This window comes from Pelophylax lessonae (assembly GCF_965119305.1).
Source record: "Pelophylax lessonae genome assembly, chromosome: 9".
In the NCBI taxonomy this organism is placed as follows: Eukaryota; Metazoa; Chordata; class Amphibia; order Anura; family Ranidae; genus Pelophylax; species Pelophylax lessonae.
The window spans coordinates 180,077,970-180,092,681 of record NC_138776.1 but is presented as its reverse complement, the minus strand read 5'-3'; the positions used below and the strand labels follow the sequence as shown (position 1 = coordinate 180,092,681).

The window sequence follows — 14,712 nt, the reverse complement described above, 5'->3', positions numbered from 1 at the left end:
TATAGTGACTTAAGTGTAGTACCCCAGCTGCACCCTGGTGCCCCTGTTGGGGCCCGGGATGTGTGCTGGAGAATCAGTTTACAGACTTTTTGTGTTACTCTGTTTGGGGTTCATGCTCGCACGAGTTGGGGTATGTGTAGAGCCGGGTGGGTTCGGGGTTTATGCTTTTTGTTTTTTACTTTATTGTATGGTTCCTTAATATGCCTTCTCTCTTATTTCATGTACAGTTAAGTTCGGTCCTACCATTGTGTTTTTCCTCCAGGGTGGTTTATGCTTAGGTATGTTTGTGCTGCTGGCTTTGGGGGTCCACCTTGGCAACCTGAAATAGTCCTTTTTTTCTTTTTGTTCACCTCTGGATGGCGTCCCTCACTTTTTTGACCTGGAATGTCCGTTGTCTTGGGGATAGGGTGAAGCGCACGGCCGTGTTCTCCTATTTGAAGCGTCAACGGGCTGATGTTATCGTATTGGTGGAGACTCATGCTGTTGGTTCCTTGCAACGAGCACTTAGGTGACCGTGGATAGGCTGGACGTTTCATTCTTCCCACACTACCTACTCCAGAGGTGTCCCTGTATTAGTGGCTAAGTCGGTGGCTTTTGCAGTACAGTTGGTTGAATTGGACCCTCAGGGCCAGTATGTCTTTCTGCTAGCTCATATTGACAACTCCCCTCTCTTACTTTTGGCCTGGTACGTGCCCCCGCCTTATAGTTCTAGTGTTTTGACCGAGGGGTTCTCCTTTATGTCCCGCCACCCGACTGTCCCGGCCATCTGGTTGGGGGATTTAAACACTGTTCTGAACCCTGGTTTGGACAGGCTGGAACAGCCTGGTGGCAATCCCAACCCTCCCCGATAGACTCGCTTTGCACGCCTTCTGTCTGACTTTTCTCTTGTGGACACCTGGAGACACCTCTATCCTGCCCGTAGAGCTTATTCTTGTTTTTCTGCTACTCACTCCTCAATGTCCTGTATTGACCTTGTCCTCATCTCCCGGCATCTCCTCCCCAGGTTGCAGGATGCGGACTTTCGCCTGCGCATTTTATCTGACCACACTCCCTACTGCATTACCCTTCGTAGATCTGTGATACCTCCCGCTCCGACTTGGAGACTGAACCCCTTTTGGCTGTCCCTCCTGCCGGATCTTGATAATCTTGCAGGAGTGGCAGTTCTTCAGCTCCAACGCGGACACGGCTTTCCCCCTGATTATTTGGGACATGTTTAAGAAGCACTCCCTTCTTCTGTTAAGTGCACGCATTAATAGACACAAACGCTAGTCTGAAGTGTATTACATCCAGGCCCTGGGGTGTCTCTGTGACCTGGAGGACCGATGTGTGGAGGCCCCTACACCTGATAATCTAGCTGACTTCAAACTTCAATCTCAGGTGGCTGACCAACTATGCTTTGAGAAAGCCAAACGCCTAATTTTTTTTTTTGCAAAGCAACGGTTGTTTGAGCATGGAGAGCGCCCTTGCAGCCTCTAAACCTATCTGGCTCATCTTGACTCTAGGCCCCCTGTGGTGATAGCATTGCATTCCCAATCCCTGGGCCTTGTGACGGAACTGGCTGCAGTGGCTGCTGAATTTGCTTCCTTTTTTAGGGAGGTCTATGAGTCTAGGGCTGCCTACTCCCCTCAATCGCTGTGTGCCTTTCTAGATGGGCTTAATTTCCCTACCCTTTCTGACTCCCAGGTTCAGATCTTGGAGGCCCCCATAACGGAGGAGAATATAGTGACGGCGATGTCCCATTTTGCTAGATCTAAAGCCCCTGGGTTGGATGGCTTGCCGATCTAATTCTATCAGGTGTTCTCGGGTTCTTTGGTCCCCAGACTCCTAAAGCTGTACCATGCAGCCTTTGAGGCTAATGCTTTACCGGACTCTATGAGAGAGACACTTATTGTGCTCATACCTAAACTGGGCAAGGATCTCCATCAACCAGGGTAGTACAGACTGATATCACTGCTGCAAACGGATGTCAAGATCTTGGCCAAGATTTTGGCCTTGCGCTTGAACAAAGTGATTCTTTCACTCGTGCATCCGGATCAAACTTGATTCATGCCCGCAAAGAATATTGCCTTTAATACTAGGCGCTTATAGAATGTGTCGGCAGATTAGAACCATTTGGCCCATCTAGTCTGCCCAATATATCTGAATCATATGAATAGTCCTTGGCCCTATCTTATATGAAGGATAGCCTTATGCCTATCCCATGCATGCTTAAACTCCTTCACTGTATTTGCAGCTACCACTTCTGCAGGAAGGTTATTCCATGCATCCACTACTCTCTCAGTAAAGTAATACTTCCTCATATTACTTTTAAACCTTTGCCCCTCTAGTTTAAAACTGTGTCCTCCTGTGGTAGTATTTCTTCTTTTAAATATGCTCTCCTCCTTTACCGAGTTGATTCCCTTTATGTATTTAAAGGTTTCTATCATATCCCCTCTGTCTCTTCTTTCTTCCAAGCTATACATGTTAAGGTCCTTTAACCTTTCCTGGTAAGTTTTTTCCTGTAATCCATGTACTAGTTTAGTAGCTCTTCTCTGAACTCTCTCTAGAGTATCTATATCCTTCTGGAGATATGGCCTCCAGTACTGCGCACAATACTCCAAGTGAGGTCTCACCAGTGTTCTGTACAGCGGCATAAGCACTTCCCTCTTTCTACTGCTTATACCTCTCCCTATACATCCAAGCATTCTGCTGGCATTTCGTGCTGCTCTATTACATTGTCCTCCCACCTTTAAGTCTTCTGAAATAATTACTCCTAAATCCCTTTCCTCAGATACTGAGGTCAGGACTGTGTCAAATATTCTATATTCTGCCCTTGGGTTTTTACGCCCCAGGTGCATTATCTTGCACTTATCCACATTAAATTTCAGTTGCCAGAGTTCTGACCATTCTTCTAGTTTTCCTAAATCCTTTTCCATTTGGCATTTCCCTCCAGGAACATCAACCCTGTTACATATCTTTGTGTCATCAGCAAAAAGACAAACCTTACCATCGAGGCCTTTTGCAATATCACTTATGAAGATATTAAACAAAATTGGTCACTTGTATATGAATCTTCAGGCTTCTCACTCAGATTGGCACCAGGGTGGTGGTTTTACTGGACTCAGCCAAGGCCTTTGATTCTGTTAAATGGACCTATCTGTGGCAGTGTCTTCGCTGCTTCGGTTTTGGCCCTAATTTATTCAAGTGGCTTTGTATATTATATACTGCCCCGAGAGCAAGGGTGGTTTCAAATGGGTGGACCTCTGCTGCCTTTCCCCTGTCCAGGGGGACGCATCAGGGGTGCCCCATTTCTCCCCAATTATATGCTTTGGCAGTGGATCCACTGGCCATGGCCCTGAGGACCCACCCTGGGGTTAGTGGACTGAGCTCCGGTCCTCTGGTGGAGAAAGTTGGTCTCTATGCAAATAATATGATTCTGTACCTTGCTGATTCTGGACTTTCGCTCGAACTTGCCCTTCATATTATTGAGAGCTTTGGGGCTTTCTCAGGCTTAACAATTAATTGGGATAAGTCCCAGATCCTCCCTATTGATATCTTTCCTCCTCCGGTGGAGCAGGCTTCGTTGCCGTTGAAGAGGGTTAGCTCTATTGGCTATCTGGGGATCCGAGTGTCCTGGGACTTGTCGGACTTTATTCAACTGAATGTGGAGCCCCTATTTCCGCTGATTAAGAGTAAGACGCAGATTTGGACCAAGTTGCCATTGGGGGTTATGGGTCACATTGGCTTAGTGAAGATGGTTCTACTCCCCAAGATATTGTATGTTCTGAGGCGCTCTCCAGTTTACATTCAGCTGAAATATTTTAAAGTCATGGAATCCCTCCTGAAATAATTTATTTGGGGCTCCACCAGACACAAGCTGTTTTGGAGGGCCCTACTTCGTTGGGGGGCTTGGCGGTCCCTGATCTTGGCTCATTATATAGTGGCCCAACTGTCCCATTTGTATTATTTTGACAAAGTGGATAGGCAGCAGTATGAGTCTCTAGATTGTAGAGAGTCTACTGGTCATTTCCCTCATCCCTTTTGTGATATCCTGAGAGGCCATGTGGGGGCTCCCACCGGCTCTCTCTCACGTTTCACTATAAACGGATTTGGGACTTGAAAGTTGCGAAACTAGGCTGCTCTCCTTTCCATGAGGATACACCTCTGTGGTATAATAGACATTAAGGGGAATGATTACTTATTCCTGATCCGCAGATCTGGATTCGATACGGGATTTATCAGTTGCCCCATGTTCTCTGCAGTGGTAGTCTTAAAACGTTTGAAGGCTGAATTTTGGTATTTTTTTTAGGTTCATACAACTGCGGCATGCACTGCGAGCTTAATTTGATAGAACCTACCCCCAATTGCAACCCCTGGATGTTCTGTGGGTCCTGAGGGGAAATGAGCCACAGAAGCTGATCTCCATCTTCTATGATATGCTCATTGCTCCGTCGGCTATGCAGTTGGCATTCTCTCTTAAATCTACCTGGTAGGCGGATGCCAGGGAGATGGATGATGAGGACTGGAGTGAAGTGTTGGAGGTGGGCAAGTCTGTGTCTCCCAAGATGTCAGAGACAGACTTACACAAACCTATATCCTTCACAGGGCCTATCTTACGCTGGTTAGACTGGCAAAGTTTGACCCTTCTCGCAGCCCGGATTGCCCCAAGTGCCTGTTATCCGTTGGAACCTTCGAGCACCTCCTCTGGCGCTGCCCTCCTGTTAACTGTTTCTGGGAACAAGTGATACAGTTCCTGCATGACCAGATGAGCTCCCCGGGTTCATTGGATCCTCTGCAGTGTCTCTTGGGTCTGCTTCGGGACTTGGAGTTGGATAAGTGTTCACTAAAATTTACACATGAAACGCTATTTAGTGCCAGGAAAGTGCTGGCTCGGAGCTGGATGCAGTCCTCGCCCCCAACTCTGGCTGCTTGGATTGCTGAGGTGAATGCCTCTTTTCTGTATAAGAGACTAATTTATATTAACACAGGGTGCCCTAATAAATACAACAAAATTTGGGACCAGCGGTTGCAGTCATCTCGGACATGCTGTTCACTCACTCATTTAACGCTATGGCTGGGGCCTACCATAATTTTTTTTTCTTTTTGCAGTGCTCAGGGGCTGTTTTGTTTCCTTTTTTTTTTTCTGGTGTACTTCACATTTTCATTTTTAGATACACGGTTGTTGAACATGGCTTTTGGTATACTCATGCATCCCATCCCATACTATACGGTTGGGACCACATAGGATATTTGGGGACATTTTTGTTTTCTCTTTCCTTGTCTTTTTGTTTGCTTTGTTGCCCTCCTTTATATTTTTGGCACTGGACTGTACTTGCTGTTGTATAAATGTTTATGACCTGTGTCGTACTCCTTATAAGTACATGTTGTATTTTGCACAGTTTAATAAACTTTGTTTCTGAAAAAAAAACCTTCTTCCTTTTACAACTGATTTAAAGGTCAAGGGTTTTCTCACAGTTGTAAGATTTTTAAAGGTCAAGGGTTTTCTCACAGCTGTAAGATTTATATAATTACAAACAGCAGTGATTAAAGAAAGCAATTCTAGGCAACACGAAAAAATGCGTAAGGCAGCCCATGCACAAGTCCATTTTTTATTTATTTTTTGTCAACCAGGGGGTTGAACAAAGAAAACTGACTCAGCTGCCCCGTCCACACATTTCAGGTGGACGGGGTAATCCTCCTGCTAAGCTATTGTATTCAGAATACACTGATCAGCACTGCCGGCTATAGCCCATGGGGAAAACTTAGTCAGGTGGAAAAAAAGTCCATCTAGTTCAACCAACAGTTGTACAATCCTATATACACAATCCCACACCCACAGTTGATCCAGAGGAAGGCAAATCATTTGTACAGAGGCAAAATGATATCTCACTCTCTGCAATCCATACCTGTCTTAATACAAGAAGGGATTTTGCTCGCTTTGGAAACCATAGCTTGGCATTGCATGCTATTGTTAAGCTTATGATCTTCCAAACCCCCCCCAATATCCTTCTCCACTGTGTATTCCCCCAGTTGTACTCCCCCTTGTATGTATGATGCATGCATGTTCTTAGCCCCGAAGTGCAAAACTTTACATTTATTAACAATAAACCTCATTTGCCACACAGTTGCCCAATTAAGCAGTGCATTGAGGTTGGCTTGTCAGTTGGAGACATTATTTCACTGCATAGCTTGGTGTCTGAAATTATACATTTAATCCCACCCTATATCTTTTTTAAAATATGTTACACCACTGACATCCCTAGACCATTCAGAGCATGAATCATTAACCACTACTCTCTGAATTCTGTCTTTTAGCCACTTTTCTCTTTCCAAACCTATAGACTTTACCTTACACGCGTGTGGGGAACTGCTTTTGCAAAAACCAACTATACCACATCCACCCCTGAGTCAAAGGTTTTCCATACCTCCCTTTATAAAAATAATTCAGGTTTGTTTTTCCGTCTTTAAAGAATTCATGCTATATGTTGCTTAAAATATGTTTTTCCAGCAAGAACTCATCTATGTAGTCTTTTATTAAACTCTCCAGTATCTTCCCAGTTATAGAAGTTAAACTAACAGGTCTATAGTTACTTGGTAAAGTCTTTGGTTCCTTTTTAAATATAGGCACCACATTGGCCCTACGCCAATCCAGTGTTACTATTCCAGTCATTGTGAATCTCTAAAAATTAGAAAAAATGGCTTTGAAATGACAGAGCTCAATTCTTTTAGGATTTGTGGGTGGGTGCCATCTGGAGCAGGTGCTTTATCTACCTTTATGCTATTTATTTCTGGACCATATCACTTTTGAAACATTGTGGATCATTTGGGGCTGTGTCAATACCATCCCCCTTCCACTGCTCACCCGGGTCTCCCATCCCACCAGGAGACCTGGGCATCCTACCTCCATCGCCGCCGCCGAAGAGAAGACCCGGTGTAGCATGAAGATGTGTCCCTGTGAAAGCCGGTATTCCTGCCGCAAGTGCGCATGCGCCGGTCTCCATGTAAAAAACCCGGGAGTGATGTCATGACATCACTTCTGGGTGCTTGGCGCCAAATTAAAAAAACTGACATCATTCAAAACAGCCAAACTTGGCGTTTTGAATGCTTTTCAGTGCCGAGGAGGGGTTTGGGGTCTTTTAGACCCCCAGATCCCTCCACAAGGAGTACCTTTAGAAAAAAAAAAGTTTTTTTATATGTCCGAAAATATCGGCCGATACCGATGACCAAAATATCGGTATCCGCATTAAAAAAACGATATCGGTCGATCACTACTATTATTATATTTACTAATATGTCGACCTGTAGATCTTCTATACAACCACAGTGACAATGCTGGGGTTGAAATTAGATTGGTCCCTGTTGAACCAGCTGACTTTTGTTCCATGTATGGCCAGTTTTAAATGAATTGTTAATGCTATCTGGCCTTGCATGGGAAAACAAAAACTGTTGAAAGAAGTTGAAATCTATCCTGGTTGCTCTCTAGTACACCAAGAGCATTTGTTGGGGGTGTCTGCAAAGATATGAGGTTCATCAGCCGTGTTTGCTAGTTCTATTTTTTGTCCGTGAATATCAACGGGCCATTTTTAGTTTCACATTTTATCTTCCAACATGTACAACTTACTAAAATATACCATTCCTTCTTCGGCCGTTGTTCAGTTGTCTGATTTTTATGTTTACTTTAAGGTTTTACTCCACCTGGAATGGACCGTTCTTCCCCTGACAACAGTCCAGTGCATGGTCTAGCAAGACAGCCATCTATTACTACAGGGGCCAACATTCCCATCATTACTGAGCTTGGTAAGTAACATTGTTATTATATGTTTTATAAAAAACAACAGACGTGCTTGGGCATCACTGTGACTCCATCATCCCAATAAATATATCTGCTGCATTTAATAAACTACTCTTAGAAATGTTTTTGGGTCTCTTGGTCAGAGGATAAGAGAAGAAAAACAGCTGATCATGCCTGGACTCCTATACTTGGTAAGGCCAATATAAAGACAGATATAGTACAGGAGCCATATGTAGGCACTAAAATGCATAAACATGTTTAAAACCTGTAACAAGTAATACGTTTGCCTCACTAGTAGAAAGGTATTTACTATTAGTTTACAGTCTGTGATAAATTCTCTCATAGTGTCAAGTCTTGTCCTCAGAGAGCATAATACACCAAAAGCTACACATTTTTATAGTTGAACTTCTGCCAAAATGTGTTTTATAGATTTGGGTAGAGCAGAGATTCTTTGGAACCCTTGTCAGATATATACTGCAGATTGTATATCCATTAGGGAGGTTTTCCTTTCTTTCTGTCCTGATAACCATTGTCATTAAGATAGAAACAGAGAGGAAATCCAAAACCTATAGTATATATCACCAGAACAGGACTGGGGGGGAAATTGCAAAATGGATGCACCTGTTCCATTGACAGCTGATAAAGGTGGGCTCTACACTCACTTTAGGGAGATTTAATCTATGTTTATATTATGCCTCCAGGACAAATAGTCAGAAATCTCCCCAATGGGGGCACTTACAGTAATAAAAACCTGAAAGAGGATTTAACCCTTTCCCACTCTATCCAAAACCGAATTGGATTTCCACTCTAAAGATAGGTAACCTTAGAAAAACAAAACACTTCTCATTAGTTTTAATGGTACCAAATTGATATTGTTCAAATTTTTTGTAAAACACAGTGAATTATATATATATATGATATTTAAAGACAAAGTTCAAATTGACAAAGCTCAGATGAAATGAAACAAATATATTTATAGTTTTGCCTTTATTAGTGGTCCAGTAGTCTAGCTTTGTTTCTGTTTTTAAAGAAAACCTGCGAGACATTGTAAACTCGTAAAAAAGAAACATACAGGCATTATCCGCTTTATGTATCCTCACTTTACATACACTCGCAAGTATGAGCACATTGGCATCTATGGGAAATCTTGGTCAGCTTGACATGGCACTGCTCCCGGGTTTTACCATTGGCGTCGATCGGAAATCTTGGTCAACGTGACATGGCACTGCTCCTGGTTTGTATCATTGGCCAAGATTTTCCATAGACACCAAAGTTAAAAACCAGCAGCAGTGCCATGTCAAGCTGACCAAGATTTCCCATAGACCCCAGCTTAATGTGGTACTGCTGCCGGTTTTTAACATTGGCATCTACGGAAATTCTTGGTCAGAGTGACACGGCACTGCTCCTGAACTATAAGTGACAGGGACACCAACATTGCGGAACACCGAGATGAGGCCCAGGACTACAACGTGTCCTTTTGGGGTCGGTCAGCCTAGGTAATCTACCATGTCTTAGTCCTGGCTCCCCTTAACGTGCTCTCCACGTTTGGTGTCCCTGTCACTTATGGTTCGGGACCAAGATTTACATGTATTAAGTGTATTTAAATGCATTGAGAAGTGAAAAAAGGTATTGCTTCACTATAAGTACATTTTCGTTTTACATACATGCTTCATACATACATACATACATTTTAGTTTTACATACATGGTCCTGTTGTGTACTTAAAAGTGGGATATGCCTGTACTACCCATTGCTGATAGTGTTTCAGCCAGGCCAGTAATTGCCACCTCACTGGAGTGGGAATGAAAGAAAACTGGGCTTTGTCTTGGCCTAAAAACCTATTAGCAAAGTGAAACTAAATCAGAAACTGATACAGAAGTGGCTTTTTTGGCCATCTTAGTTAAAAGCAAGAATCTTGCAATTGTTTAAAAACAGTTATTTCTGCAAGGGTGCTGTAATCCATTTTTACCTAATTTTTTGCCTGTGCTGGCAACATGTCATCTGTCAAGCCTGGCATTAGTAATAGGATAGGCATACTCCTAAAGCAACCGTGCACTCCTAAGTGAAAGTTCCACTTAACTGGTGCACTTATCTGCTGCAGATATGTTCTTCCCCTTCCCACTCTTGCTGCTTTTTTCTGCTGCTTTGAACTAAAAAAAGTCCATCATAAACTCCAAGTCAAAACATAGATCTTGCATAGGAAACTCTGTCCCGGGCCCCCATGTCACAGGCCTGGGTGCCTCAGCAGTCCGTTTTCAAACACCAGTCCTGTCACTTGGGAGAAACGGAAGTTAGTCACATGATGCTTCTCATACAATAACTAGCAGTTATTTCTCTTCATTTCTGGTGGCTAAACAGAGCAAAGGGGGGAAGTAAATATGAACAGCTGGGGAGGGTAAGGTTAAACGGTTTCTTTGCCACAAGGGGTGAAGCACAGGTTCACTTCATAGGTAACTGAGAGAGAAATAAATATAAATCCAAACCAGTAGCAAAGGTGAGTGAAAAAACCTGGGCAAAGCAATTAATGTAATTCAAAACACTAGCTGCTCACTTACTCATTTGAGCAATAGGAGATAATAAGCACAAGTCTGTAATGGAGCACCTGCAGTCTGTAAAAGTAGACTGGCACGGTTATGTTCAGCCCGAGAAAGAGAGAACAAACACAGGTATTATTCATTTAAAGGTCAACATTTATTAAAAAGTACCATCATTTATTTAAACATCTATTTGTGCATAAAGTGAGGCTTACATGAGGCTTTGCAGATCAGATGGAGCTGGCTGGGATGGTGGATGACTCCTTTGCCTGGTCCCAAAGGAGGAAACAATGCAGAGCCGAGTGTCCCCCACAGTGTATTGACTGTAAATTGGGTTTTGGCAGACGCGAGAATACGGAAGATGGAGCCACCTGGAATGACGTGGCTGTCGGGCCAGAAGTGGAGTGTGGGAAAGACAAGCTGCATGTAATGGGAGTACAAGGGGAAATGTGACAGAGCTGGTTGCAATGATGACATTTTTCAGGACATGCCCCTTCATACGAGTAATCCACCACTCCAGCCGGCTCATCTGATCTGCAAAGCCTCATGGAAGAAATCTTTGATATTAGTGGATAATAAGCAACAGTTCCAATTCTTTCCCATGGATAAATAAAAACTTCCAAAAGAAGGGGAGAGAGAGAACTTTTGGAAGTTTTTTTTTATCCATGGGAAAGAATTGGAACTGTTGCTTATTATCCACTAATATCAAAGATTTCTTTGATTAATCTTACAAGATTAGCGCCACATTTGTATTTCTATTGCTATTGATCTTTCTGTTTCCAAAGATTTGTGTTGGCTGCTTTTCGCATATTGAATGTTTTATATTATATTTTAGCGCAGCAATATTATGTTTTAAAGCCTCATGGAAGCCTTACTTTTTGCACAAGTGGATGTTTAATTAGATTATAGTATTTTTGAATAAACGTTGATCTTTTAATTAGTATTACCAGGCTTGGATCTCTCTTTCTTGGGCTCAACATTACAACAGTGCCAGTGACTTTTATAGCCTGCAGGCGCTCCATTACAGAGAGAGAAATAAATCAACCATTGCTAACTTTATTCAATGAAAATGCCAGCTTCTGTCTTCCTGTAGGGTCCAGCTTCAGAGTTTGTCTGGCTTTACAGCATGCACATTTGCTCCAGATTAAGTACTCAGAAAGTATACATCCTAGAAACAGCTAGGCAGTTAGTATTTTGAGAAGGAGGAAAGCAGTGGCAGTTGCTGTGATCACCTGGTGCTTTTTTCAGCTATTTTATATTCAGGTACACAACATCACCTCATACAGTAGGTCAATAAATGACAAGTAAAGGTTGTCTGGATCCCTCTGTCTCTCTGCAGTCAACAATAGGCATCCTCTTGTGAATAAAAGAAGTGTATAAATTTAGTCAGTCTGAAAATCTGGTACGAATGATGCAAATCTAGTTGGGGTGCTGTAGTTCTGGATAAAGTTTTTGTGCACATTGAGCAACAAGATAGTATCTAGGATGTTTCAGCCCTTGTTAATAAACAGATGCCTTGGAAGTTTATGTAGCTGTTATCAACCGGTTATTGGTTCTACATTTCTAGTTGACTCTGACGTTTATATGCAACTTTCTGTATTGCATATCAAACATGTAGCAGCTAGGTGTATTGTGTCACACAGCTATGAATATGTTTGAGATACATCTGTGCTCAGTCCTTTTCCTTCTATGTGTCTCTGTCCTTTCACATGCTCAGTTCTGGAGCTGCTTTATTGCCTCACCCTCTCTCTGTGTTTTCTCTTTAAACCTCTCCTGCCTTATCCCCATCTAACACTTTCACCGTTCAGCTAAGCCTGGCAAACTGCTGCCTTTGATTTCACTCAGTCAGGAAAAAAACAGTGGAACTCACATACCAATAATTACAGAATTGGGTAAGGAGAAGCCCCTCTTCTTTCTTTACCTTTTTGTCACTGTGGTAATTATATGGCTGACCCACTGAGAGGAGCAACCAGCAAACACAGCTCAAAAAAGATGAACTCTGTGTGTTAAGGCAAACCACTGCATGGGTTTAATCCCGGGATTCTTATTACCTTGAAAGGTACTTTGGAGGATTGGATCATATGAACTCCCCTTGCTTGTGCAAATAATTTTAATGGTAAAATTCTTCTGTCCCCTTCCTACAATGCAATTTTCTTTTCTATTTTAAAGCATTAAAAAATATTATGTGCTAAAATGTATACTGCCGTCTGTATTACACCATTTGTGCTAATTGCCAATTCATTGCAGTAGTTAAGTGGAACAGAATGTGGTTTTAACAACCCTGGAACTAGTATATTAGGGCTCTTTCATACACATATTTTCCCTTCTCAGCCTTATCTTCATTAGGCAATCACAGTAAAACAGCTACTGATCATGTAAAATATTTCCTCAGATTGGCAGCAGCCATGTGACCAGCCATCTATCATAGACTCCATGGGAGGAGAACCACTGGTGTGAAAGAGCTCTTAATGGGGGAGTTCATTTGATAAGGTCTAATGCATATAAAATGCATTGCACTCTGTTGTTGGACTGGTTGCACCCCTAAACTGCATTTATACAGTACATATTGTTTTCAATTTTAGTTCATTTTTTGTATTTATCATTCAGTGTTTTAAGTGCTATCCTTTTTGGCTGTGGGAGGGAGAGCGCCTCTTTACAATATCATGCAGTGCTTTTGGTTTTGGCTGCCTCTATTTTGTACCTTGTGTGCGTGGCTCTAGTTTTTAAGTGAAACTGGTTTGCATCTTCAGTAACGATTTTCTGTTCGTAGTTCTCACGCCGACATCAGTATGACTTTGATCACGATAACCTCTGATACAGAATCTTTTCTTATAACAGAGCTGATACTTAGCTGCCTCCAGCTCCTGTTTGTCTGTCAGTATGATTGGCTGTTCAGACAAGGGAGACATGATTCAAAAGGCAAAAACCCAAGACTCCACATGCCTTGCAGCCTTTTCCTAGTGTTTGTTTCTCATTTCTGACTCCTCTGGAGTGATCAAGCTCTTGGGTTATTGAAGAGCAGATAGATTCTGCTTTTCTTGGGGGCAGTGGGAGGTTTAGAGATAAACAGGGTAGAAAGAAATACAGAAACACAGGCAGAAGGATTAATCCACTGTGCACACCTATTTTGCCCATTCTTTTATGCGTCTGCAAAGCTTCGCTACCCATTTGATTTATGGCTGTTTGCATACTTACAATACCCTTGAGTTTATCTCTGGCTTTTTGGCATAAACAGTATATTTGATTTGCTTTAAGTAGCAGTGTACTTAGTAACCTATTCTGGTACACAGTGTGAATTGCTGGAGACTTTAATGATCTCTATACTAGCTGCATTTCTGTAGCTTGTTTTGGGGAAGGATATATACTTACAAAAAAAAAAAAAAAAACTTGTACAGTTTTAGCAGAACGGAATCAAACTTTGAGCTGGCTTTTTGTAGTATCCGTAGGGGGGGGGGGGGGGTGTAAGATGTTGTTTCCCCATAAGGGATGCTATAAAAGGAACAGAAAAAAACGAAAACTTCTCACTGTGAGCTCCTAAGGCCAGCATGTTACAAGCAGGATGTTCCCTAGTAAGTTAGGTATAGTCCTCAAAAGTGTAACCTGTTCTATTCTAGAGCTAATCACTTTGTTTGTGGTTTGCAGTGAATGATTCCAATGTTCAGTTCCTGGATCAAGATGATGATGATGACCCGGACACTGAGCTCTATCTGACCCAGCCTTTTGCCTGTGGAACTGCCTTTGCCGTAAGCGTGCTGGACTCGCTCATGAGTGCAGTAAGTGATTTTCTTACAAATAACTGTGTCAGTGTTAGTCAAGAACACTTGTTATCTAATAAATAACGAAGTCAGCCTTTGTAGGATGGTTTACGTTTGATAAATTTGCATAAGAATGCAGAAAATGCTGACGCCAGCAATGCATTCAATCCCTATGTCATCACGGTACCTTTAAATTATTTTTACCTAGTTCTCCTCTACCTAATACTTATCACAGATACATGCTCTTTTTTATGGTGTCATTCCAGCTATGTCACTTGACTGAACTGAACTATTACAGTCTGTCTCAGCATTGTTTGCTCAATGCATGGCATTTGGTTCCTTGATGGACTTGAGTATACTGCAATGAGCTAAATTGCATGATTCTAATGAAGCAGTCATGTTCCAGTGTGCCTGATTAATATTTAACAAGCATGGTGAGCTCGACCGTACATATACAGCCAGAATGTCACAAAGGATGAAAATATGAAGCCTTCTACATATCCTATTTTTTTTTTTTTTTTTTTTTTTTTTTTTTTTTTAAGGCCACCAGCCTGTATATCATTTAGATGAATGTTTAATTGATATATGTTCATGTCAGAGCAGCTGAAAGAGTTCTAAAACACCCAAGACCTTAGTCCAGCAAGGGATAATC

The 14,712-nt window shown here is 42.2% G+C and overlaps 1 protein-coding gene across 17 annotated transcripts in view; it reads left to right on the top strand.

Annotated features, from left to right (window-relative positions):
• The window catches only part of KCNMA1 (potassium calcium-activated channel subfamily M alpha 1), a gene marked incomplete at its 3' end in the record, with an annotated part of 993,244 nt that overhangs the window by 930,157 nt on the left and 48,375 nt on the right, over window positions 1-14,712 (top strand). For 10 of the 17 annotated variants that reach the window (XM_082268088.1, XM_082268100.1, XM_082268096.1 and 7 more), the window contains 3 exons: window positions 7,663-7,776; window positions 12,114-12,197; window positions 13,948-14,078. In XM_082268088.1, coding sequence (XP_082124214.1) covers window positions 7,663-7,776; window positions 12,114-12,197; window positions 13,948-14,078 — 329 coding nt within the window. The remainder of the gene's footprint in view (window positions 1-7,662; window positions 7,777-12,113; window positions 12,198-13,947; window positions 14,079-14,712) is intronic. The other 7 variants (XM_082268091.1, XM_082268089.1, XM_082268094.1 and 4 more) reach the window with 1 other exon arrangement.